The sequence below is a fragment of the Balaenoptera ricei genome, chromosome 19, assembly GCF_028023285.1.
Source record: "Balaenoptera ricei isolate mBalRic1 chromosome 19, mBalRic1.hap2, whole genome shotgun sequence".
Taxonomy (NCBI): domain Eukaryota; kingdom Metazoa; phylum Chordata; class Mammalia; order Artiodactyla; family Balaenopteridae; genus Balaenoptera; species Balaenoptera ricei.
Genome location: NC_082657.1, coordinates 8180142 through 8205271, shown reverse-complemented (window position 1 = coordinate 8205271; position 25130 = coordinate 8180142). Strand labels below are relative to the sequence as shown.

The 25130-nt window shown below is 54.4% G+C and overlaps 1 protein-coding gene across 4 annotated transcripts in view; it reads right to left on the bottom strand.

Annotated features, from left to right (window-relative positions):
- Window positions 1-3720: 3720 nt before the first annotated feature.
- Window positions 3721-25130, bottom strand: part of LIG1 (DNA ligase 1) — a 39867-nt gene continuing 18457 nt past the window's right edge. For 3 of the 4 annotated variants that reach the window (XM_059903694.1, XM_059903693.1, XM_059903695.1), the window contains 22 exons: window positions 23793-23900; window positions 22613-22729; window positions 22331-22406; window positions 21536-21616; window positions 21188-21244; window positions 20221-20393; window positions 17144-17310; window positions 16645-16721; window positions 15691-15782; window positions 15364-15463; window positions 14274-14359; window positions 13680-13795; window positions 12569-12664; window positions 10137-10247; window positions 9519-9590; window positions 8950-9094; window positions 8713-8795; window positions 6965-7117; window positions 6796-6849; window positions 6010-6153; window positions 4137-4229; window positions 3721-3978 (listed from right to left, as the gene is read on the bottom strand). In XM_059903694.1, coding sequence (XP_059759677.1) covers window positions 3895-3978; window positions 4137-4229; window positions 6010-6153; window positions 6796-6849; window positions 6965-7117; window positions 8713-8795; window positions 8950-9094; window positions 9519-9590; window positions 10137-10247; window positions 12569-12664; window positions 13680-13795; window positions 14274-14359; window positions 15364-15463; window positions 15691-15782; window positions 16645-16721; window positions 17144-17310; window positions 20221-20393; window positions 21188-21244; window positions 21536-21616; window positions 22331-22406; window positions 22613-22729; window positions 23793-23900 — 2285 coding nt within the window. In that variant the 3' untranslated portion in view covers window positions 3721-3894. The remainder of the gene's footprint in view (window positions 3979-4136; window positions 4230-6009; window positions 6154-6795; window positions 6850-6964; window positions 7118-8712; window positions 8796-8949; window positions 9095-9518; window positions 9591-10136; window positions 10248-12568; window positions 12665-13679; window positions 13796-14273; window positions 14360-15363; window positions 15464-15690; window positions 15783-16644; window positions 16722-17143; window positions 17311-20220; window positions 20394-21187; window positions 21245-21535; window positions 21617-22330; window positions 22407-22612; window positions 22730-23792; window positions 23901-25130) is intronic. The other variant, XM_059903696.1, reaches the window with a different exon arrangement.

Sequence of the window (25130 nt, the reverse complement as noted above, 5' to 3'; positions counted from 1 at the left end):
AGAGCAGAGGGCATCGATTCATACAACGTTTCAACAGGCACGTTGAGTGATCAGCCTAAGCCTGGCCTCTGCTGGCCTTTGTGTGGGTGAAGATGGAGAGGACATCTGGCCTCCAGGAGCTCTAGCGTAAGTCAGGAATGTGTGTAAATGAGCAGAATGCAAAAACTGCGTGACAACCTGACTTCAGGAATAGACATGCACAGTGGCTAAGAGGGGGATATGTGTCCTTCCTCTTGCTTCTCTCTTCCCTTCCTTTCTTCCTGAATAGTTCAGGGGGGAGGGGCAAGGTAGCCATCCATGCTGGTGGGGGTGGTCAGAGCCCAAGGAGGCGATAAGGGTGCCTGCACGGAATGGGGAGGGGACTGGGGGCCATCGGTGTGGGGAACGAGACCTTAAAATAGGAGAGTGGAGCAAGGGGGAGTCCCCACGGCAGGGGGGGGTGGGGGGTGGTGGAGGAGGTAGCGTGCAGCCCCGCCCAGAGCGTCAGGGCCTGGGAAGGTGAGGAGGAACCCATGGAAGAGCAGCCTGGTGTGCAACGCTGGAGCACGAGCTGGGTAATGAGGAGATCTACATGCAAGTCTCACATCACCTAGGGGAAGGGTTTGCGCTGTGAGCAGAGTGAAGGCAGCACGGTGTAGGGTGCTGAAGCCAGATCATGGCGAGAAAGGCATCCCCACAGGGGTGGGATGGCAACGGAGAAGGGAGACTGGTTACATGGGGGATTGTATTGAGGATAATGGGAATCAGGTTGCTCGCTGTTGGAAAAGGGAGTTCCTAATACAGTACAGAAAGGGGAAAAGGTAGGATGAGCTCTGTGGTGTTGGATTGGAATGGGAGGGATTGGTATATACTCGTGGATTTCAACTTACAGAGAGGGATATACAAAGAAACACAGACGTCACTGCGTGTGTAGGGGAACATATATTCTCTAGCTAAGAGGACACAGAAGCAGTGACACCATGGCATTAATGAACACCTCTACCATCCAGATCCTGACTTCTAAATACCATTCTCCACTAAACAGGAACCAAGTCTCCTAGAAGCAATGGCTGATTTCATGTCTGGAGCAGGACAAGTGTTAATATTAGAAGATGAGCCTAAAATTTACATCTTGTTGCGCCATAAAGCAAGAATGTGCTCAGAGAGTTACGGGGGCACGTCAACAGAACAAAGAGGTCAGCTTGAAGAAGTTCCACTGGCCATATGAAAATTAAAACAAATTATATAGGATACATAGGAAACCAGGAGTCCATACAAATATAGATAAGTGGAAAGTTTGATATTTACATAGCTCAAAGTACCTCTTCACAAAATACTAATCTCAAAGGAGAGTCCCTTTATTTATTTATTTATTTTGTAAATTTATTTATTTATTTATTTATTTATTTATTTTTGGCTGTGTTGGGTCTTCGTTTCTGTGCGAGGGCTTTCTCTAGTTGCGGCAAGCGGGGGCCACTCTTCATCGCGGTGCGCGGGCCTCTCACTATCGCAGCCTCTCCTGTTGCGGAGCACAGGCTCCAGACGCGCAGGCTCAGTAGTTGTGGCTCACGGGCCTAGTCGCTCCGCGGCATGTGGGATCCTCCCAGACCAGGGCTCGAACCCGTGTCCCCTGCATTGGCAGGCAGATTCTCAACCACTGCGCCACCAGGGAAGCCCGGAGAGTCCCTTTATAGTGGGGAAACTTGGCGGACACTTTCTTTTCCTTTTTTGAAAAAAAAATAATTTACTTATTTATTTGGCTGTGCCGGGTCCCAGTTGCGGCACTCGGGGTCCTCGCTGCCGCGTGCAGGATCTTCGTTGAGGGCATGCGGGATCCAGTTCCCTGGCCAGGGATCGAACAGGGGCGCCCTGCATTGGGAGTGCAGAGTCTTAACCACTGGACCACCAGGGAAGCCCCTGGCAGACACTTTCTTAAATGATTAAAATGAACATCATCAGTAACATAACCAACCAAGACGACACATTCCAATTCATATGCAATTATGAAGTTTTGCTCCTGCAAACCTCCCTGGCTCCCCTCCTCCAGGCTCTTCCCAGAGCCCAGCTCCAAGAATCATCTCCCCTTGATTGGTTCCAACAATTTTTAGAAGGAGGAACAGCATTTCACCAGGGGGAACATGGTCTCCGCTGCTCCCCTCAGCTCCAGGCTCATCTCTTCAGGGTCTGCGAAATCCAGCCATCAGCATGATCTTTTCACCCCTAGACCGTACTGTGTCGCTTCTCTGACTGCAGGATAAGGTCACACCCTCCCAGGCCGGGCTTCCCACGAGGCACTTTATTTAGTTGGGGGCTGAGTGCAGGGCCTCTTGCAGACTGCCCAGACCAAACCCTGGCCCTCCATTCCCTAGATGGTAGAGCTGGGGAAAGTAACTTACATCCCTGTGCCTGTGTCCTCATCTGCTTAATGGGGACAATAAAAGCACCTACCTAGCGGGGTTGTCATGAGGGTCATTGATGAGTGAGGACATCCCTGCCCAGCCCTGGCAGAGGGACATGGCAGCCCTGGCTGGTTGAGTGTGCTCACAGGGGCCCTGCAGGGGCATGGGGAGGAAGGGCATGTCCCTGGCCCCTCTTTCCTCAGGAAGACCCCGGTCCATGCCTAAGGGAACCGTGGGGACCCATGCAGAGCCGGACTGCCACTGGAATCCCCAGACATACAGTATTTAACACCTAATCAAACATTTTGCCTTAAATGTTTTATTTGAACTTGATAAATACGGATGCACATTAATTGCCAATCCTTTAAGGAAGAGATCTTTCAACTATGAGAAACAAACCCCATTTTTACAGTGGTGTGATCACAACAGGATTCTGTTATTTTTTTCTCCCACTTCCACCCCACTCCCAGGATAAGAAACTCAGTTAGGCAGCTGCTGCCCTTGGTTCATTGGTTAAGGGTTGTCAGGGCGGCTTTCTCTGTCTCTCCTGGTTCGTTCCTCATGATCACAAGGTGGCAGCCCCAGCACCAACCATCACATCCACAGTCAGGGCAGGAAGAAAGGAAGGGCTGCCACAACCAGGTCTCCTTTTTGATCAGGAAAAGTAGCACTGACTATACTCCAGGCACTGTGCTATGGGCTGGGGGATGTAAGGATGGGGAAAACTGGTATGTCCACTGCCTGCCCTCACAGGTCGGGTCTGGAAAGCTGTGCTGAGGATTCAGAGGCCAGGCGTGGTCACTAGATGGCGGGTGGCAGAGATGGGAGTCTCACACACAAGTCACCGCACTTAACAGTCTCCCAACAGGATGGGGACCGTCCTGGAAAGGTGTGGGGCCTGAAGCCAGACTGCTGAGTCAGAAGCCTGGTGTGGTCCTCCCAGCAGCAGCCCAGGGGAAGCTACTTCCCCTCTGTGTGCTTCCTCATCTGTGAAACAGGCTCTCAACATGCCTACCTGGTAGGCTTGCTGGGAGGTTAAAGGAGTTAACATAGAGAGTTTGGACGGCCACTGTCCAACAAAATAGCCATTCGGCACATGTGGCTATTTAAGTGAAAATTAAAAATTGAGTCCTCAGTCGTACCGGCCCCATTTCAAGTGCTCACCAGCCACACGTGGCTGGTGACTGTCACACCGCCCAGCGCCGACGTGGCACATTTCCATCACTGCATAGAGTTCTATGGCAAGGCCCTGGTTTCGACAGTTGTGACACACCGTTACACGCTATCAAAGGGTGGGCTGTTATGGCTGTACCCCCAGAGCCCAGCACGGACACAGAGCAGGTGATCAACAATTATTTATTGAAAAGAATGACAGAACCCCAGACCCCGGCTGAAACCATCCCCTCCCACACACACACCTATCAAAACCCGCACACGGCAACACAAGATTGCTGAGCACCTGAGGCGACGCCCCTGGGTTCCCTCCGCCCCCAGCCCCCCGGGGAGAGCAGGGGGCCTAGTAGAAATCTTCCAGGTCGGAGTCTGGCTCTGCGCCGTGCTGGTTCTGAATCTGACTTTGCTTCCGGTACAGACAGGCCACCTGAAGCGAGAGGGTGGGTGGTGGGAGGGTCAGAAGCCCTGGGGCTGCCCCACCCCCTTCCATGCCAAGCCAGGCCACAGCCCACCTTCTCCAAAAAGCAGGCCTGGCCGGGCAAGCCCACCCCTGGGCCCACCACCCACCCTCTACGCGGGCGTCACCTGGGCACTGGTGGTGGCCTCCTCTGGCTTCTTGTCCTCACGTACGCAGACAAACCGAGGGAAGCGGAGGGAGATTCCTTTCTCGCTATCCACCTGCGGGGGCGGGGGGGGGGGGGGCGAGGCGCGGTGGGTGGAGTGGTGATGGGGACCACGCAGCAGTCCAGCCTGCTCCCGGCAGCAATTCCCCATCCAAAGTCTCCTCCCCACTCCTGCGCCTCTGGCCTGTTTCCTGATCCATACAATGGGGCTAAGCGATGGGTCGTTGTAAAAATTAAATAAGGTCATTTAGTGCTTGGGGCCGCTCCCCTGGAGCAGGAGCGAGTAAGAAACACAGGCTGCGGTGGCTGTGCTTTAGACTGTTGTTATTATTATTAGGGCCAAGAGGGGTGGATTCTCAAACCAGACTGTGAGGTTCAAATCCCAGCTCCCAACTCTCAAGAGCCTCGTGACCCTGGGCCAGTTACGCTCCCTGGGGCTCTATTTTCCCATCTGTAAAATGGGATGGTCAGTGTCTTGGTGAGGATGAGTGTGAACAAGTGACATGCCTGCTTCACCTAAATGCTCGATAAATGCTGTTCCCGTCTCTTTATTACCAGGGGCCCCCGACTTCCCGAGACGGTGCAGGAGTGAGAAATTTCAAGAAGGAAACTAGATAAAAAGTATGAGTTTTGCCTTTGCGTGGAAGTCAGCTGCTAAGCAGAAAAGCACATGCTAGTTTTTGAAAGATCAGAAAAAATCCCGAAGGGAGTATGCACTTTAAGATTTCCTGTTCCTCAGTCAACTATACTTTAATTAAAAAAAAAAAAAACAACCTCCGAATTGATGTTTCTAAGAATCCATAAAGAGAAAACAATATAATTTGCATTTTGACAATGTTATTAAGATTTGGGATCTCTGTGGATTTTAGGGTTGAACACCTTGGTTGATAATAAGCTGAATTTTTGTGCTAATAAAAGACATATCTGTAACAGTAAAAAAAAGAAGAAAAAAAAAAAGATTTCCTGATCTCCGGAAGGAGGATGTTAAGAGCTGTCCTAGTGCCGGTGGGGGCAGCGTTTCCCCGGGAACACTGATCCTCTAGCACATGCGGAGGACAGAACCACTATGAGAGAAATTAGCCTAGGAATGTTAAAACTTGGTAGCATGAAAATTAACTACAGTTGAGAAAGAAACGCAGTAGTGGACCTAAATGCTCAGCAGGAAGTATCGTAAATTTTTACTGAAAAGAGCTGTTTTCAAAAATTACTTAAGAGCGGAATGTGAGATTATATTTAAGAAAGTGATTTCAAAAAAGAATGATACCAATGAACTTATATACAAAACAGAAACAGACCCACAGATACAGAAAACAAACTTATGGTTTACCAAAGCGGGGAAGGGGGGGGTGAGGGATAAATTAGGAGTCTGGGATTAACGGATATACACTACTATATATAAAGCAGATAAACAATAAGAACGTACTATATAGCACAGAGAACTATACTCAATATTTTGTAGTAACAAAGGGAAAAATCTGAAAAAGAATATATATATATAACTGAATTACTTTGCTGTACACCTGAAACTAACACAACATGGTAAACCAACTATATTCCAATAAGAACATAAAATTTAAAAAATAAAATAAAAAAATTTTAAAAATCAAAGAAAGCAGTTTCACGGTTTTCTTTCTACTCCTGGGGAATTTCTTTTTTTTTCTTTTAACGAGACTTTGACCTCATTATCTGAAACCCAAATAAAACACAAGCTCCCGTCTTCCTAAGCATCACCCAGGAAGCTCGGACATGGGCTCCAAGATCCCCTCCCCCCACTTCCCCACCCTCCCAGCTGGGGTTCCTTCGGAGGGTCTACTCCAGGCCCCCCAGTTACTCACCAGGCCCCGGGCAGCCGGGTAGATGGGCGAGAGGGAGAGGTCTGCACACTTCACCTCCCACACGGCGCTGGGGTCCAGCCAGTGGTCGGGGGCCACGGCGCCGTCGGCCCGGACATAGGAGCGTGGGGCGGGCAGCACCAGGGCCTGCAGCCAGTGGCGGGAATAAGGGAGAGAGGTTCTTGGATCTCAAAGTCAAGGCTGAGGGGAGGGTTGCGGGGGGCGGGACTGGAGAGGGAGGAAAGAGGGAGGAAGACAGGGGAAGGGGACAGATACAGGTTCCCCTCAAAGTAAAAAGCTGGTGGTAGGTGGAGCTGGGGGGCGATGGGGGAAACGGGAGAAAGGAAGAAATGACAGAGACCCTGGGAGCTGAGACAAGAAATTAAAGGCAGAGAGAGTCAGGGAGAGGAACCGAGACCCAGAGACTGGGAGTCAGAGAACTAGAGAGAGAGAGAGGGAGAACCAAGAATGGGACAGACAGGACCAGAGACACCAACACACAGGAAAGCCAGAGCACGCCCCAAATGCCTGGGACCAGGACAGCAAACACCCCGACGACTAGGGGCTCCACTGGCATCCGAAGGGCGAACTCGGGGAACGGGCAACACGCCCTCCCTGAGCCTGTCTGTACGGCCGAGGCTCCCGGACCCGAGGCTCCAGCCCGTAGCCGGCAGGGCTGGGGCGTGAACTTGGACGTGCTGGGCTGGGAAGCCGCCCCTCAGCAGCGGGCCGCACCCGAGCCCCCCGGAGGGCGAGAGCCCCAGGCACACACAGGCAGGGAGGGCGCACCTGCAGGCTCTGGTGATGCTCCTCCAGCTCCTCGTCACTGAAGCCCGTTCCGAGCTGCGAGGAGGAGGACAGGGGGGTCAGAGGCTCCACCTCCTCCCAGCTCCTGCCCCCCGAGGCTGAGTCACATCCGCTCCCCTCCCGCTTCTGCGGTCCCCCCGGCTCCCGGCACCTTGCAGATGGCCTGCAGCTCCTCACTCTCCTCGTCGTAGGCGGCCAGCAGGAAGCCCCCATACCGGCCGGCCCGCTTCCCCCGGCCCAGGTAGGCGCCGATCACCACGAGGTCCAGGGTGTCGCCCACGCCATCCAGGTAGTCCTTCTTCAGCTGCGAGGAGGGAAGGCGGGGGATGAGGGTGGGACGCTCGGGTGTGGCTCCCACCTCTGGGGGTTAAGCAGTGGCGTGGCGCGAGGCGGGTCTGGGTGAGAAGACCCGAGACGGTCACCGGGAGGAGACTGGACGTGGAACAGGTTTCTAGGCTGAAAGGGCTGATGAGAAAGAGGGGACTCAAATGCGAAGAGGAGGCGGGATCAAGGGGACAGGTCAGGTGGGGAGACCTCGGGGGTCACCCCGGATGCCCCCTCCGTTCGATATGGAGGCACATTCCACTCCTTCACACAGAGAACATTTATCCATTCATTCCAAAAACATTAATTAAGTGCCAACTGTGTGCCAGGCAGGAGCTCAGACGTGGGGATACAACAGCGAATATTTCTTGAGACTGGAAAGGTTTGTACCTGCACAGCCGCTTACAGCTTAGTGGGGGCGGGACGGACCATAAACACCTAAAAAACACACAGGGAGGGATTTCCCTGGTGGTCCAGTGCGTAAGACTCCGCGCTCCCAATGCAGGGGGCCCAGGTTCGATCCCCGGTCGGGGAACTAGAGCCTGCAGGCATGCCGCACCGAAGTCCGCATGCCGCAACGAAGATCCCGTGTGCCGCAACTAAGACCCGAGCAGCCAAAATAAGTAAGTAAGTATTTTAAAAAACAAACAAACAAAAAAACACACACAGGGAAACCCTGTCCACAGGCTCGACCAGCTCAGCGCCTGGCTATCTCCCGCTTGGGCCTCCTGGCCCCCTCCTCACTGCTGCCTCTCTGCTCAAGCTCCCATCACCTCTTACCGGACAGCTGCCTTCCGCCTGCCTGCTCCCACTTCTGCCCAGCACCCCCACACCCGTCCACCACCCACAGAGCGGCCAGAGGACTTGTGCCAAATGACAATAAGACCAGGTGACTTCCCCCTTAAAACCTCTGCTGGCTTCCTGAAACCCTTGGAGGAAAACCCAGTTTTCTTTTACCACCCACTGCTGGGTGAGCTGGGACCCACTCTCTGCCCTGACCTCACCTCATGCCTCGATGGTCCTCAACCCCTGCACACACTGAGCTTGTTCCTACCCCAGGGCCTTTGCACTTGCTGCCCGCCCCCAACCCCCACCTACATGCTCCGCCCCTGATCTTCACATGACTGACCACTTCCTATCACCCATGTCTCGACCCAAACACTGCCTCTGGTAAGGCTTTTCCCAATCACCCAAAGTACTGCAGACCCTCCCTGGCCCCAAGTGGACTTGCTTTCTTCATAGCACTCATCACTCCCCAACTTTATCCCGTTTGCATCCTGGCTGACTTCCTGACAGAAGGCAAGCTCAGAGGGAACAGAAAGCTCCTTGGGCTCCCTCACCCCCACATCTGGGGTGCCTAGCCGGGCGGTTCTCCACCAGTCCTTGGTGAATTTGCTCATGGCGACTCGCTAGGGGAGCAGAGCCGAGGCTGGCTGCAGTGGGAGGCGGGAGGGATTGAGCAAAGGGCTCCGGGGCTCAAACGGGGTGAATGTGGGGACTGGGCAGGGACCACCCAGCAGGGGCAAGCTTCCGGTCCCCAGCTCAGCAAGAAAGGGGGGCGCGGGCAGGCGGTACCTTGAGCCAGTTGTGTGACCTCTTGGCGATCTCGTAGGTGGCGTCCACATCCAGGGTCTTCACCATCAGCCCCTCGCAGGAGTCTGGGGGACACATGAGAGTCCTGTGAAGCCCCGGCTCACAGCCTCACAACAGACGCAGGCAGGGTTCTGGTCCAATCGTCCAGGGTGGGGCTGGGATGGGTGCAGATCTCGGGGGGTGGGCAGAGGGGGCGCAGACCTTGGCGGATGCCCTCACCTTTCACCGACTGCTCCAAGAACTCGGCGATCTGGTCCGTGTCCTTGGTGTCCAGAGAGGTGGCAAAGACAAACTCGCCCTCCGTCTCCACGAAGTTCTCCCGGAGCAGCTGCCGGCGTTGGGAAAGGGGCTCACGTACCAGGGACTGTGGGGCAGGATGAGAGAGATGGGACATCATCGTGGAAATAAAGAGAAGAAACTCTGACCTTGGGAGAAGCAGGAAGCGGATGGGTTACAAGTCATCATGTGGCTTATGGAAATGAGTGTGAAGAGGGGCATTATTTTATATTTTTGCCAATTCTCTAATGTCTGGAGTAACAGAGGCTGGATTCTCACATCTGCTTCTGCATTCGGACGGCTGCAAAATGTCGTTCAGGTTGCAGGACAGGAAGAAAATCCCCCTCACACAGATATTGGGAAAGGGAGGGCCTCACGGTCCACATTTTGAGAACCACTGCCCGAGTGTGGCCTCCGGGCTCAGTGATGAAACTCTAACCGCTGGCTCCCAAGCTCTCCCCCCTCACCTCAAGTCATGCCCCAGCTGACCCAGACACGATGCCAAAACTCACCTCTCCATTGAGGTAGATGAGGTCGAAGGCGTACAGACACACCTGCACCTGGATCTCTGCCGCGTCCACCTCCTGGGTCAGGGCAGGATGGAGACCAGGAGAGGGGGAAGGTGAGACGGGGCCCAGTTGGGTCCCTTCCCATCATGCCTGAGGCAGACACCCTGGTCACCTGCCATCCCCCGCTTCTCCCCAGCCAACAGGCCGCACACCTGTGAGGGCATCAATGCTGCCAGCCACACGCACCGAACTGTGATGGCTCTTGGCTAATCCCAACCACCTCATTCACCTCTGCTAGGTATTTACTCTCCCAGCCTCCCTCACAGCTAATGGGGGTGACATGACACAACTCTGGCCAATGAGAGTAAAGAAGATTGCTGGGGTGCAGGTTGTGGGGGCTCCTAGAACAGATCTTTCATAATAAAACAGATGTTGGAAAAGAGGCCTTCCCTCCTTCCAACTTGGCATGCTGGGATAAGAATGTGATGGCTGGAGCTGTGGCAGCCACACTGCAAAAGGCTGAGAGAACTACAACCCAACTGACAGCTCTATCTCTCTGGGATTGCACAGGACTGGGTGGAAGATGAGGTCAGGCGGTGGAGGCGGGGGGGCAGAGGCTACCTTGCGTTTGCGGGTGGTGAGCACTTGGAATGGCTGGATCTGCTTCTTTTCCCGGTCCCAAGCCACGGCTTCTGCGTCCAGGATGAAGGATGTGACTGACGGGAGTTTAATCTGAAAGGTGAAGAGGGAGACCCAGGGCTGGTGAGAGGTGGTGGATGAGGCCAAAAGACAGACACAGAGAAACAAATATCTTTTTCCTTCTGCAGCTCTGAAGATCCACTGACAAACTGACGTCAACCTTAAAGAGACACATGTGAACACAGACCCCTTCTCTTTTTTTTTTTTTTTTTTTTTTTTTTTAATTTATTTATTTATTTATTTATTTTTGGCTGTGTTGGGTCTTCGTTTCTGTGCCAGGGCTTTCTCTAGTTGCGGCGAGCGGGGGCCACTCTTCATCGCGGTGCGCGGGCCTCTCACTATCGCAGCCTCTCTTGTTGCGGAGCATAGGCTACAGACGCGCAGGCTCAGTAATTGTGGTTCACGGGCCCAGTTGTTCTGCGGCATGTGGGATCTTCCCAGACCAGGGCTCGAACCCGTGTCCCCTGCATTGGCAGGCGGATTCTCAACCACTGCACCACCAGGGAAGCCCCAGACCCCTTCTCTTGTTCCCCACCGAGAGGGGAAAAAAAACTATGTTTTCTGAGGACTTACTATTTGGTCCCACAAGCTGGAAACCAAGGAGCCTTTGTCATCTTCCTCTTCCTCCCACTTCACACTCAATTACCCCGTGAACTTGTCCATTTCCGCTCCGAAACTGCTAAGCTGTCCACCTGTCACCACCTTGCTGAGCCCGGTCCAGCCTAAGCCACAGCGTCCTACTGGTCTCCCCGCCCCTGCAGTGACCCCGTCCAATCCACTCCCCTCATAGCAGCCAGGCTGCTCTTGGCAAACCCCAAATCTGATCACTTCTCATCCCTGCTAAAAACCACCCCGTGGCTCCCCAAAGCTGTGGGACCTCTCCTTGGTCAGCCCGTGGCCCTCCCTCGCCTCACCTGGCCCCCTCAGACTCACGCTCTGTACCCCGATGCACTAGCCTGTTTCTTGAATGGGCTGTGCCCCTCCAACCACCGGGCCTTTGCACATGCTGTTTACTCTAGAATCTGCACGACTCCAGGGGCACCATTCCCACTGTACCCTGGGCTGTGCTTGGTGATGGCCTTGCTTTCCTGACACCAAGTCTAAGCCTTATTCTTCTAAAGGCTCAAAGAATGCTGGACCTTTTCTTCAGCGCCCGATCTCTGAGTATACTCATAGAGGCCGCAGTGGGACTCTGAGGAAGATCTGCCTGCCCCGCCGTCTCTGTTAAAGCCCTAGCCTCCAGCACAGGGCTCAGCACAGGGCAGTCGCCCAACAAATACTTGTTGAATGAACGAGCGAAAGAAGCCAGACACAAAAGACCCTGTACTATCACCACTTATGTGGAGCTCTAGCAGAGGCAAAAACGAACCTGTCCCAACAAAAAAGCATATCAGTGGTTGTTGCCTCAGGAGATGGCTGATAGGGGTGGGGACAGGGGCCTACCTGGCATGGGGCACGGGGAAACATTCTGGAGTGACGGAAACACGGAAACGTTTTACATGCTGATTATGTGGGTGTATGAACTTGTCAAAACTCTTCAAACTCTATCAGAACCTTTTACAAAGCTACACCTTAAGCTGGTTTAAAACAACAGCGCTTGGCATGTAACAGGAACTCCTTTAATGCCTGTGCTGTACTGTGACTTCTGTCCTGCTGCTTTAGGAAAGAACAAATTTCCTAATTAATTAGGGAAGGCAAGAGAATGGCTCTTTGATGGAAGACCCCTAAAAAAGGCCCCAAACCCCTCCCCTTGGGGGCACAGATGCCCCCGGCTCCAGGGCCTTTGAGACCCGGCCCTAGTTAGGCTGTGGGGCCAGTCTGCAGGCTGCCTTCACCCTCATCCCAAAGCCTGTCCCTGTCAGAGAGCACGATTCTGGCTTCCCCAGCCTCTGCTGCACTACAGTGGCCATGGCAACCAGTGCTGGACAGGGACCCCCATGCTGGTGGCAGCCGGGGCTCGTAGGAGGTACCCGAAAAGCACTAACTTTCTTTGTGGGAAGGGATAGAAGCTGGAACCCCTTTCCTGTCTGTCTGGAAGCGTGGTGGCTACTTGGAGACCACAGGGGACAGGCATTGGGATGAAATGGAACCAGCCAAGGACAGTTGAGGACAGAGGACCAAGCTGGGTTTGGGAGGACCTTGGTGCTCAGCTGAGCCAGCCTAGGGCCACCCGCCTTCAGATTTGAGAAAAAAATAACACCTGCAGTTGTTCCGTTATTTGCAGCCCAACGCACTCCAGTCTCCTTCCCATCAACCCCTGCTGTGCCGAGCTGGCCTGGCTGGGCCTCAGTTCCCTGCACCCGCAAGTGCAGCCCCTGCCCCCACCTGAGTGAGAGGCAGCAGCAGGTGCCCACCTTGTGGATGCGGCTGATGATATCGGGGTACCTTCCGGTATTGTCCTCCTGATTCCTGCTGAAGATCTTCACCTCTCCGCCTTCCAGAACATGGATCTGCCACAGCGGGGGAGCAGAGAGGGACTCAGGGCTGGGTCCGCCCCCAGGGGCCCCTCCTTTCTCTTCTTGACCCCACATTCATTGGCAGAAGGTTCTAGAAGCTCTGGAGGAAGTACTGGTGCAGAGACCTGAGTGAATCCTCTCCTTGGTTCAAACAGCACCTCCCAGCCCTGTTTGTGGAAGTCCCCGCCACCTCTGCTTCGTCTCCAATCCGTACCCTCCTCCCCCTGCAAAAACAGGCACTTTGCTCTGCGTGTATGTGTGGATCTGTCTGGATGTTGTTACGCCGTAAACATCATTCCGGTTTCTATGATTTTAATTTATTCATTTTACTACGTCTGGGCCACAGTCCTTGAGTAGAACTACATATGTGCCACCTAACACGTATATTATCCCAAGAAATAGTAGTGTGTGTGTATGACATAATATATGAGTTTAAATATATATAATTTTTAAAATCACTGTCACTATGGTAACTCATTTTGTTCATTTTCTTCTCAGCACTGTATTTCAAAGATCCATCTGTGTTGTTAAGCGTCTACTGAATCCACTGTGTGTAGCCTCCTCAAGGCACCACAGGGTGGCGCCCACCAAGCTCGCTTATCCATCCCGAGGTGAGGAACAGGGCGGAGCCGGCCCCAACTCCCCCCAGGACAGAAGAGCCACAACGAGCATCCTTACAGCCCAGGCCGAGGACATCTCCGCCCTGGGAGGCACCTGTTACATTAATACACCCACCAGCAGGGCCCGAGCGCAGCCAACGCTGCTTGAGCTCCCACTGCCGTGGGTCAGGGCTGTGACGATATTATCAAAACTGATTCTCAGAGAAGCTAGTCAGGTGGCTATGATCGCACATTGCCCGGAGATGGGAACTACAGCCCCGAGAGATGCGCACGACCAGACGGGCAGTCGTGGCAGAGGCCGGCCGGCCTGAAACTCAGGTCTGAGGGACCCCACGGCCCTGCTCGACGGCGTGCCCCTTTCTGCAGAAGGGATGTGTCCACCCCCTTACCTGTGCCCTCTGCCCATCGTATTTGTACTCGCAGGTGAAAGCTGCCTCCTCAAAGCGCCTCAGGACCTCGCTGACGCCCCGGGTTGGGTGGGCCAACATTGGTTTCAGGGGGACCCCTGGGGGGGTTGCGATGAGTGAGGTCAGGTAGACGGGGTGGGGGGGCACATTAGGGTGACAACCTCAGGGTGACGAAGTGACGGGACCGATGGAACGCGGGGGCTGAGCCCTGGAGTGCCGCGCAGCCCCCCCTGGCCTCCTGCCTCCCTCTGGACTCTTACGTACAAGAAAACGAGAGTCTGTCTGTCTGCCTGCCTCGCCTTTTGGGGTATCTCTGGTGTGGCAGCTCTAACACAGAAGCGGGAAGTCCGAGCAGAAAAGGACCGGCTTTTGGCACAGGGGACAGGGCTGACTTTGGAGGAGAGGGTCCCGCGGCTCCTGAGACGGTGCTCTCTGAGCAGCGGCCCTCCCACGGCCGCCCTGGAGGGCAGAAGCCAAGGCCAGGTGGAGGGGGCGGAGCTGGAAGGCGGCCAGCCCAGCGCTGGGGCCCAGGGTGAGGCTGTAGACCGACTCCAGAGGGGCCCGTGGGGCGGGTACCTGGGCTCAGCCTGCAGTGCTCCCGGAGCCGCTCCAGACCGTGCTCCAGCAACACGGGGACGATCCGGTCCAGGTCGGGCACCTCGCTGGGGTGGGGGGCGAGAACAAGGTGGGGCATGTGTTTCTAGAACTCTGCTCTCTGGCTGCGAGATCCAGCTCTGCCTGCCACCTGGTCCCAGGGTCTGCTCCGGCCTGTCCCCGACTCCCCCGTCGCCCTGTCTCTGTCAGAGTCCTCCCTCAGTGTCACTATACATCACTCTGACTCTGTCTCCCTTGAGCCGGGCCCGCCATCGCTCCCCAGTCTGTCATCACGAGAGGAGTGATTCTCTACCTGGGCTACATGTCACAGCCACTCAAGGATGTGTTCGAAAAAGTGTTTCTTCAAGGCCAGGCTCCGCCTGCAAAGATTCTGATTTAACTGGCCTGGGCAAGCCTGAGAGCGACAGTCTGTAGGTGTCCACGCAGGGGCAGAGTTAAGGCTGCCGCCCTGGCCCCAGAGGCTCTGCAGGGCTTGTTTGCCTTGTGTACCCAGCACCCAGGGGGCCTGGCCCAGAGCAGGTGCCCCGCGGGCATTTGTGGAATGGCTCGGTTGCCCTCCTGCCGCTGACACTCCATGTGAGCTGTCACCATCCCGCTGTGGCCAGCGCTGGGTCGGTAGCTAGCCAGGTCCCTCCGTGTGGCTCTCTCTGGAGCCCTCACCATCACTCCGTGACTGTCACGACCCCTCACTGTGCGTCAGTCACCAGCCCCCACCGGGGGCTCTCGCGGCCTTTCCACACGCGCAGTCCTGTCTGGAACTTGGAAACCGCTCGATAGCTCCTCCTCTTCTGTGTGTCAGCATCCCTCCCTGTCCCCGTGTCCCTGACCCTTCACTGCTGGCCGTCTTCCCGGTCTCTGTCGTCCTCCCTGTGCCCAGCACCAGCCTCGTCTGGATCACCACCCAGTGCTCTGTCACTAGCCCTGCGATGGTCACGGATGCTTGCTGGCTGCTGGCCCCTCCCACTTCACCCCTGACCCCTCGGGCCCCGCCCACCACCCCCCTCTGGCTCCCCCCGCCCCTCTCGCTCTGCCCAGGGCCCCTGGAGCTCACCAGAACGTCTGCTTCAGGATCATGCCTTGCTCCTCCAGCCACGTCTTTCTGGCCTCTGCGGTCTTGCCCTTCCCAGCATCCACCACGGCTGGGGGGAATTCTAAGACAAGCCCCAGCAGAAGAGGCTTTGGGATGGGCCCGACCCCGCTCAGCCACCCGAGTCCACAGTGGGTGGTGGTGCCGGGGACAGTGTCCACAGGGGAGAGAAGCCTGGAGTGGCAGCGGGAGGTGGGAACCACGTGTGGGCGTGGGCGTGGACTTCTGACAAGGAGAAGGGCAGCCAGGTTAACTCGAGTGGTGGGCACGGGGCCGGCCATGCGGGCTCACCTTGACCTGGCGGGGTGAGGCTCACGGCCTGGGCGAGGGCTGCCAGCACCGACTGCTCTGCCAGCCCGAGGCGCAGCCGTCCACTCAGGGCCCTGGGGAGACAGCAGGTAACGGGGAGTGGGCTTGTCCGTATCTGTCCGACCCTGCCCTCTACCCCTTGCTCCTCCCTCCTCCGGTCTCCCCCACCTCGACCCTCTCCTCAAAACCAGAGCAACCTCCAGAGCCGGAAGTGACCTGAGATCACACAGCCCCACTTAACAGAGGAGGAAACTGAGGCTGGCCAGTAACCACCGCGACCGCTGGCAGCGCCTGCGGACAGAACTAGGGGTCTTGCAGGCGTCTCCGCCTCTCTCCTCAGCTGCCCTCTGAGAAGCTGGAGCAGCTCGGAGAAGGTGGGGCAGGGCCAGAGCTGGGCCTGGAACTGGAAGGCAGCCTGCCCCAGGGGTGCCAGAGTGTGATGGTCAGGAACCTGTCCCCGCCACATGTGAGCCAGCGACCTCAGGCAGGAAGCTTCACCTCCCTGTGCCTCCATCTCCCCTTCTGTAAACAGGGGTGAGGCTAACGGGGCCCACCTCTAAGAGCTGCAGGGAGGAAGAAAGCACGTGGCATGCGGCAGGGTACCCAAGAAACACTCCAACGACTATGTTGGAGAAATACCTCAAGGATGGCTACCGCTTGGCTACCTTGCTTACCGTCCCCACTCAGGCCAAGGCAGACATGACTAATCAAGCGCGGCACTCTTCACCCACGAGCCCCCACCCTTCTCCAGGCAGTGCTACTGAGAAGAGGAGCCGGCTGTGAAAGGAAACCTATGTTCCCATCCCGCCCCCTCAGGGCACAGGCTCCTCACTCATGCTGTTCTCATCCAAGGGTGGTCGGGGCACTAGCAGCGATACAGCTGCCAGGCCCTCTCCACCTTCACCTCTCCCCACCCTCACAGGCCCACACACTCACCTGGCGATGAACCGTGCTTCTGAGTGGCGGCAGGCCACAAAGAGGCCTTTGATGACGTCCATCTTCTTGGCTGTGGACTGAAGATATGGGGGAAGGGCAGTCAGTGCCTGGGGTGAAGGGAGGGGAGGGGACCACACCTCCCCGCCATCCATGCTGCCTGGGGAGCTGCCACCCTTGGAATACCTGCCCCCCATCCCCCCCCTTGCTCCCCCATCCCACAGCTGCGCGCTCACAGTGCGGTGAAAAGCTCGCTCTCTTCTTGCCTCCCACCCTAGCTTTGCTCAGCACATGTTTATGGAGCTGTGTCCCACGGCCCGCACTAGATCAGGGCTAGACTCTCAGGAAGAGGTTCCCTCGGTCTTGAGAGCGGCAGAAGGAGAGGAAGCTCTGATCCCACAAGCAGGGCCAAGGCGATCCAGCCCTGAACAGGCTAACCAGAGCCTTCTGGGTCCCCAGGGGAAAAGGGTCTGGAGAGGGCGTGAGCCGCCTGCCCACTCACAGCGCTGCCGGCCAGCTGCGCGATGTCCCGGAACTTGGTGAAGACGCCGGCGGCGGTGAGGGCGGGCGGGGGCAGCACGAGCCTCTGGGTGCTGCGGCTGCTCTCGGCCACCAGCCCCACGTCGCCCTTCTCGGCCGCCTCGGCCCGGACCGACTCGAGCTGCCGGCCTTGGGGGGCGGAAAGAGAGGGTGCTGAGGGCAAGGAGAGGTGTGGCCACCAGGCTCCCGGCTCCAGGCGGCCTGGATCATGAACCCGTCTACACCAGAGGGGATGTCTGGGATGGTGTCGTCACTGTGTAGATGGGATTTAAAGCCTTGGGGTAGAATGAGATCACCAGGCGAGCAAGTGTAGGCGGAGAAGGCGGCCAAGGGACCCTCTGCCTGTCCTCTAGTTGCTCATTAACATCCTCCGGCAGAGCCCAATGGGCCTTTGCTCGTTTTCCGTCACCTTATCCTTTTGAAGTCATCAATTTAAATACAGTGGAGGTGTTCTGGCCTTACTTATTGTGTAGGCTGGGTCCCACGGGCGCCCCTTGCTGTAAGAGTAGGCGGCTGGACCCCTAGGTTCATAGCAGCACTATTCACAATAGCCAAAACATGGAAACAACCTAAATGTCCATCAACAGATGAATGGATAGAGACGTGGTACATGCATACAATGGAGCGCTACTCAACCATATAAAAAGAATGAAATAATGCCCTTTGCAGCAACGTGGATGCAACTAGAGATTATCATACTGAGTGAAGTCAGACAGAGAAAGACAAATACCATATGATATCACTTATATGTGGAATCTAAAATATGACACAAATGAACTTATCTACGAAACAGAAACGGACTCACAGACACAGAGAACAGACTTGTGGTTGCCAAGGGCAGGGGGTGGGGTAGGGAAGGAGTGGGAGTTTGAGATCAGCAGACGCAAACTATTATATACAGGATGGATAAACAACAAAGTCCTACTGTATAGCACAGGGAACTATATTCAATATCCTGTGATAAACCATAATGGAAAAGAATATGAAAAAGAATGTATATATATTGGGTTGGCCAAAAAGTTTGTTTGGTTAGTGAATACATTGTTCAATAAAATTCTTGGTGAAAATGAAAAAATGTGTCTTGTATTTTTACTTAAAACCGAATGAACTTTTTGGCCAATCCAATATATGTATAACTGAGTCACTTTGCTGTACAGCGGAAATTAACACAACATTGTAAATCAACTATACTGCAATAAAATACATTTTAAAAAGAGCAGGAAGCTGGGAAGGTGGAGGCAAGTTATCACAACAGCTGTGCCCGGCAGTTCTCAACCTATCAGAACCACAGGCCCTTCCCAGGACAGGCATTTTGTGTCACTTCTCTCTACTCCGGAAGAAATGCAGAGATGACACAACTTACCCACACATATCACGTCAGCGCAATGCCCCAACTCACGTACGAAAGAAACAGAGGGAAAGCAATTCACAATGAAACAGCACACATTTCAATCTCTGGCCACTTCGCCAGAGAGATTTTTTTTTTTTTTGACAACAACCTACACTTATCTATTCCATAGCATCGCTGATACGCAAAACACAAAGCAGGTTCTGGTGTCTGGATCCACCCCAACTCACTTCCAAAACAATTATATTCCAAAGCTTTATCTGGAAGCCATGAGGCCACACGACCGAGTTGCCAGGCCCCGTGCCTGTAAGTGGTATCGCCTGACCAACTCTCTACACCCCTTGGGCTGGGCAGCCGAGGGGGCCCTGAGGAGACACGTGTGAGCGTGAACACGGAAGGGCGGAAACGGCCTCGGCCCCTCGGTCCCGTCTGGCGGGAGGCCGGGCGGCACTGGCTGCCGCCTACTCTCCAGTCCTCACGATGTAAGAAGAAATCCTTCTTCCTTTGCGCCAGCGTGGTTGGGTTTTGTGTTACTGGCAGAGGGAAGTCTCCTAATGGACACAGTCTGCAGCGGGTCTGGTGCGATGTCAGCACCTAATGAATGTGCCTTGAGTGAACGAGTGGGAGGATTCTGATCTCAGCTCCTCTGGCTCCGACGACCCCATGACTCTCTTCCATTCCCAGTCAATCTTCCTCAGGCACCTTGTCCTCTCACGAAACCCTCAAACCTCTTCTTCCTTAAGCGCTGGTGCTGCCCAAGGTGTGACTCAAAGCCCCGCCCCTCTCCTCCCCAGAGACCCTCTCCCCGGGCGCGAGAACTGGGCAGCACGCAACCAGGCCTCCGAAGCTCAGGGCTCCCAGATCCTGCTCTGTGATCCAGACCTGCTGAGCTTCGTTTCCTCGACTGTCGGGTGGCCCACAGATACAGGCTGGTCCCAAGCTGAATTTAGTAACTTCCCCTGACCCGGCCTGCCCCTCAAGGTGTCCTGTCCTGGTGGTGGGTCCAGCATGATGGATCCTGGGGTATTCTTCTCACCTCCTCCATCCCTGACCCCCTGAGCCCGGCAGTTCCCTCCTGGCCCCCGTCTCTCTCCTCTCCTGCCCTCTGCTCTGCTACCCACAGCTACCCTGGCGTCAGCTCCTCCTCCCCCCGGACCTCTGCCCCCAGTTCCTGCCCGGCCTCCTGGTTTCCGGTCCAGCCTGCACACGGGCCCAGAACCGAGCCTGCCCTTTGCCCGCTCAGGACCTTTCCACAGCTCCCCGACGCCGTCACAATTAACATGGAGCGTTCCAGGCCCTTGGTGGGCAGGAGGCCCCGTCCACATGGCCAGCTTCTCCTAAGCACCGAGGGCTCGGCCCTTGGAGGCTGCCGGCCCCGCCCACACCCTGCTCTTTCCTCATCTCCCCCCACGACTCTGCTGGTCAAAGCCCTGCTACCTCCGCAAGCCCCAGCCCTCAGTCCCGGCCCCCGTCCTGCTCTGGGCCTGCAGCACCTCCTCCCACCCCGACCGGGTCTTGGCGCAGACCTGGTCCTGCTCTCCCCCCGCACCCCGCTCTCTGCCCTCGCTCTCCCCGTCTCTCCACCTTCCCAGTCCCCCTCCATCGTCTCCCAGGTGCTCCCGGCCTCTCCACTCCCTCCCTCGAAGCTCCCCCCGCCACCGCGGGGGCTTCCACCACAGCCCCCTCCTCACCTGTGGCCTGGGCCACCGCCTTGAGGAGGATGCCGTCGCCAATGCCGAGCTCCAGGCCCTGCTGGGGCGGCCCCAGGCGGTTGAGGCTGAGGTAGAGGACGGGGAGGAGGTCAGCAGGTGACAGGGCCGCCACGGAGCGCAGGAGGTTGCTCAGTGTCTCCACCATCCGGAGCCTGGAGGAGGGGACAGGGCGGGGGTGTGTGTGTGACCACCTGGCGTTTCAGGACCAAAGTGGGGCGGCGGTGGTGGGATAAAAGGAATCCGGGAACAGAGACGAGGAGAGGGCTCACGACCAGCGCCCGGTGTGTGACCCGAGCCACAGGCACCATCACAGGCTGCTGGGGGGAAAAGGAACTCCATTTGACCGTCATCTATAGAGAAGTAACAGCTGATGCGTACGGACTGTTTTCTAGGTGCCAGGCACTGGTGTTAAGCCCTCTGCATTCTCTAACTCCCTGAATTCTCACAGCTCCCCTGAGCTAGATATTATTTGATTTTACAGGCGAAGAAACGGAGGCGTGGAAAGATCGTGTAACTTGCCCAAGGTCACAGAGCTAGTATCAGGCTGAGATGGGGTTCTCGCTACAAACAAGACCTGGATTTCCTCTAACGTCGAGGCACGTCAGCCAGGTGGCACCTACTTCTGACTACTTAGGCTAGACTCCGTTCCTGCCTCCAGGAGGCGGGGGCTGGTTCCTCATGCCAGGGGTCTGGGCTCACCCTCACATCTTGCTCTGACCAACAAATGAGGCAGAAATGATGGCTGGGCCTCCTGAGCCTGGGCCTCCAGAGGGCCTGCAGCCGCTCTCGTGGCCACGCCCATGGCCTGTGATCTCGTGTGTCAGGGTGAAGGTGAGAGAGGAGAGGTTAAAAGGATTAAGCAGCTGGAGGCACAGACGCTGCCAGAGAGATAGAGCCGGAAGGGCCTTCACCCAGCGGCCCCGGCCAGGCTGGCCTGGTTAATTACCGCGCGGAAACCTCTTCGATCTTCTCAAACGTCCGGGCCACAGCCAGGTAAGGGACTCTGCGGGAGGAAAAGAGAAAACAAGCGCTGTGCGCACACCCATGTCGCCCCTCCAGCCACCTTCCTCCCCACGCCTCCCTGGGGACAGCCTTGCGAAATCCCCAGAGGCACGCAACCCCGCCCAGCCACTGCCTGGGGCTCTCTCTCTGTCCCCTTCAGAGCTGCGGATGGTCTCCCCAAAACACAGAGGGGAGAGATCTGCCAGTTTTCTCCCACTGAAGCCTCCGGAGACAGGGCCGCCCGCAGTGCCAGGGACTGGAGAAGGACAGTCTGCGGAGGGCCAAGCCTCACCTCTGGCCCACCTTCCAGCAAGCATCTTCGACGGGATGGTAGTTGTTCTTGGCAGGATTGTAGCTGGATGGGTCCAGGTGTCTGTGGAGGGAAAAGGGAGACTGTAGGGTAGATGCCTGGGTCGAAGGGAAGTCACTTTTCCAGCTAATATTTATTGAGCACCTACTAAGTGCCATTCCTCCAGCTAATATTTATTGAGCACCTATTCCAGGCACAAGGGCACAGAAGTGAATGAAAACAAGTTTGCTAACCTGGAGCTCACATTCCAGAGGGAGAGTCAAGGGGAAAAAACAAACAAAAAAGCGTAAGTGGACCCAGGTTTCAGGCCTGGCCCTACCCCCGCCTCCCTGTGTGACCCAGGGAAGATGACCTAACTTCTCTGGGCTACTAGTCTCAATGTCTGTGCAATGGCTAAAATACCTGCTTCCTCCGCAGGACTACTGCAGAGATGAAGTAAAAAGGCGTAACAGAAACCTTTAGCACCGGATGTGACACATAGTAGACGTCCAAGAACAGGAGCCGACCGTTCCCTACAGGGCAGTCACGTGCTGAAATGGGGCCATTTAATCTCACTAATCAGGTCTCAACTGGGGTACAAAATTGCCATTAAGAATCCCCCCAACATTTTTATTAGAATAATTAAACCCTAATCACAAAATTTTAAGGCTGAAAGAATGTTTGGTGACTACCGGTCTCATTTTCGGAGGCCTACCTACAATCAGATCAGAGAGATCTTGGACTCACTGCCTTATTCTGTTTAATCCGCTGTCATCTCTACAATAGATCCTGACTCACCCCTTGGTCTCCTCCTTTCTCAGAGCGCTGGGTCCCTCTTCTTTCGCTTCTTTTTTGATTGCTGGCTTCCGGGGAGCTGGGAATGAAGCAGGGAAATGGTGGGTCCTTTCTCCTTCTGACAGCCCCTGCCTGCCAACCACTCTCCAGCCAGCATTGCGAGAGGCGAGTTAGACTTTCTAACCAAGTTAGACTTTCTAACCCACGGGAAGGCCGCACTCTCTGGAGAAAGATCCACCCGCCTCTCCCCGGTGCAACCCTGCAAGGTGAGGGGGAGAAACTCACAGAAGAAACTGTTGAGCGTCTTGGGAGCTTTGGGGGGAGGCTTAGCCTGGTCGTCCTCCTGTGGTCCCTGCTTCACGGCCACCTTGGGCTCTGAAACGCTTTCTGTTGGGGGCTTTGCTTTGAAAGCGAGAGAGGTCAGATGGTGATGCAAACTATTTTGACTATTTTTTTTAACCTCAAGGTCATTCTGACCCTGAAGATGGAAGACATAATCAATTCTGCCCTTTTCCTTTCCATAGTTTCATTTTGGAGCCTCTCAGGCCTGATGCTTCAGGACTAACTAGTGGAATTCTAGCATTTGGCCTGAGATTGGAGACTCATGGATGGTGGGGAAAAAAATCTCGGTACGATAAGAAAATATTCCCACTTCTGCAGGTGCAGAAAATCAGATACGATCCTGCATCCTAAAAATATCCCCACAGCGTTCTTTCTGCCACGGGAGTCTTCTGGACACCTCACTGCAGGAGCTGCCCTATGGCCTGGGAGGGTAACTTTAACCTCTAAAATCTTGTAACTCCCACTGGTTACCTAATTTAAAAAAATTATTGCTCAGGACTTCCCTGGTAGTCCAGTGGTTAGGATTCTGCACTTTCACCGCAGGAGCAGGTTCGATCCCTGGTTGGGGAACTAAGATCCCACATGCCATGTGGTGTGGCCAAAAAAAATTTTTTTAATTAAAAAAATTTTAAATTATTGCTCAATTAATAACATACAGTGCCTACAATTTCTGAAAGATATTTTGTTGGAGGATGACTGGCTCTTTTTTTCCTCACATGCACGGAGGAAAAATAACAATAAAAATAGTAATAGCGGACTTCCCTGGTGGTCCAGTGGTTAAGACTCCACACTCCCAACTCAGGGGGCCCGGGTTCGATCCCTGGTCAGGGAACTAGATCCTGCATGATGCAACTAAAAGATCCTGCACTCGGCAGTGAAGATCCTGCATGCCACAACTAAGACCCAGCGCAGCCAAATAAATAAATAAATATTTAAAAAAAAAATAATAATAGCAATAGAACCTATAATTTCCCCTAGAATTTGCATTTAGACAACACATTGGAGAATCTTACTTAAGTCTTATCTTATCTGAGCCTTATTTAAATTAACTGTCCTCCAAAGACATCTGACCCCCAAAACCAGAGAGATGGTGCTTCAGGGAGGAAGAGGACCAGAAACTCACTGGAGGTCTTCAGGGGCTCAGGGGGTGACCTGGGCTGGTCCCCTTCTTCTGCTTCCTTTTTCTTGCCCCCTTCAGGTTCTGTGAGGCTTTCTGTTGGTGTCTCTAATTCTGAGGACCGATAAAAAAAAAGCCAGGTGGCAAAAAGTCACTATGACCGCCCCCCCCAAAGGGCATTTCGATTCCCAAGACACTCTGCCCCCGTTTTTTCTTTGCTGTGCTGACTGAACATCTGTGAAGTGACGGGAGGCATGAGAGCCCGCTCCTGGTCAGTCCTGAACCAGGCAGGGACCTCGAGGGAAACCAGCCCCGATGCTCACCTGGGCAGCTAAGAAACAGAGAGGGCCAGTCTTTTCTTATAAACCATTATTTTAGAATTTTTCACTGCAAAATAGAACTGGAAAGGGTTCAAAATGCCAACAGTAACTTGTTAGAGATAAAAATAAAGGTGTTTTTTTTTAAGCTGACTGGAAAAACAAAAACAAAAACCCCACCTCCAGGGTAATAATAAAAACTGCATCAACTAACTTGGGAAAAATCTGCCTCAGTAGAAAGAAGCCCCACCTCACCCCCCAAAATCCCCAGACACAGACAATGGCTAAAACTGCATGATTTATTGTAAAATTTGTTACTAAAAATTGCCAACTGGAAATCAAATCTCCACCAAATTCAGATCTTCCCTGGGAAAGATAAACCTAATAAGGACCTTTTATTAAACAAACAAATTTGACAGTGGCAAAGGCTACGATTATTATAATCTCGTACAAGCCCCAAATGATCAATGGATCAGGTCTTTATGGTTGTGTTTCCCACGGAGGGCATTTTACATTTTCAAGGGAAATTGGTGACATCTGCTGGACACCGTATGACCTACTAGCTCAGGGTATTTTACTTGTCAGTATTAGATCACATTCTTGGCAATTCCTGACGTTAGCTTTCTGCAAGGCTGGGTACTCACTGGTGGTGTGATAAAAACCAAGTACTGCACAAAAATCAACAAGGAAAGTGGCAGTGTTCAACTGGATTCCAAAGTCTGAGCAATTGTGCAGAGCCCAGCAGACATCACAATTAGTAACTAATTATGATTATTTAACAGTGAAATAAAATATTATTTTTCCTTTCAACGTTATATGTATTATTTTCTCAAACGCCCAAGTTGCTAGAACATAAATAAATAGTTGTTCAGACATAACAACTTAACAAACCAAACAGTAAAGGTATTGGCCTTGAGGCACCGTGAAAAAGTTACTAAGGCACCATGGGCCCTGGAAGTTTGCGAACCTCTCTGCTTTCTGGTAAGATTTACAACAAAAAACAAAGCATTTAGAGGAAAATATATTC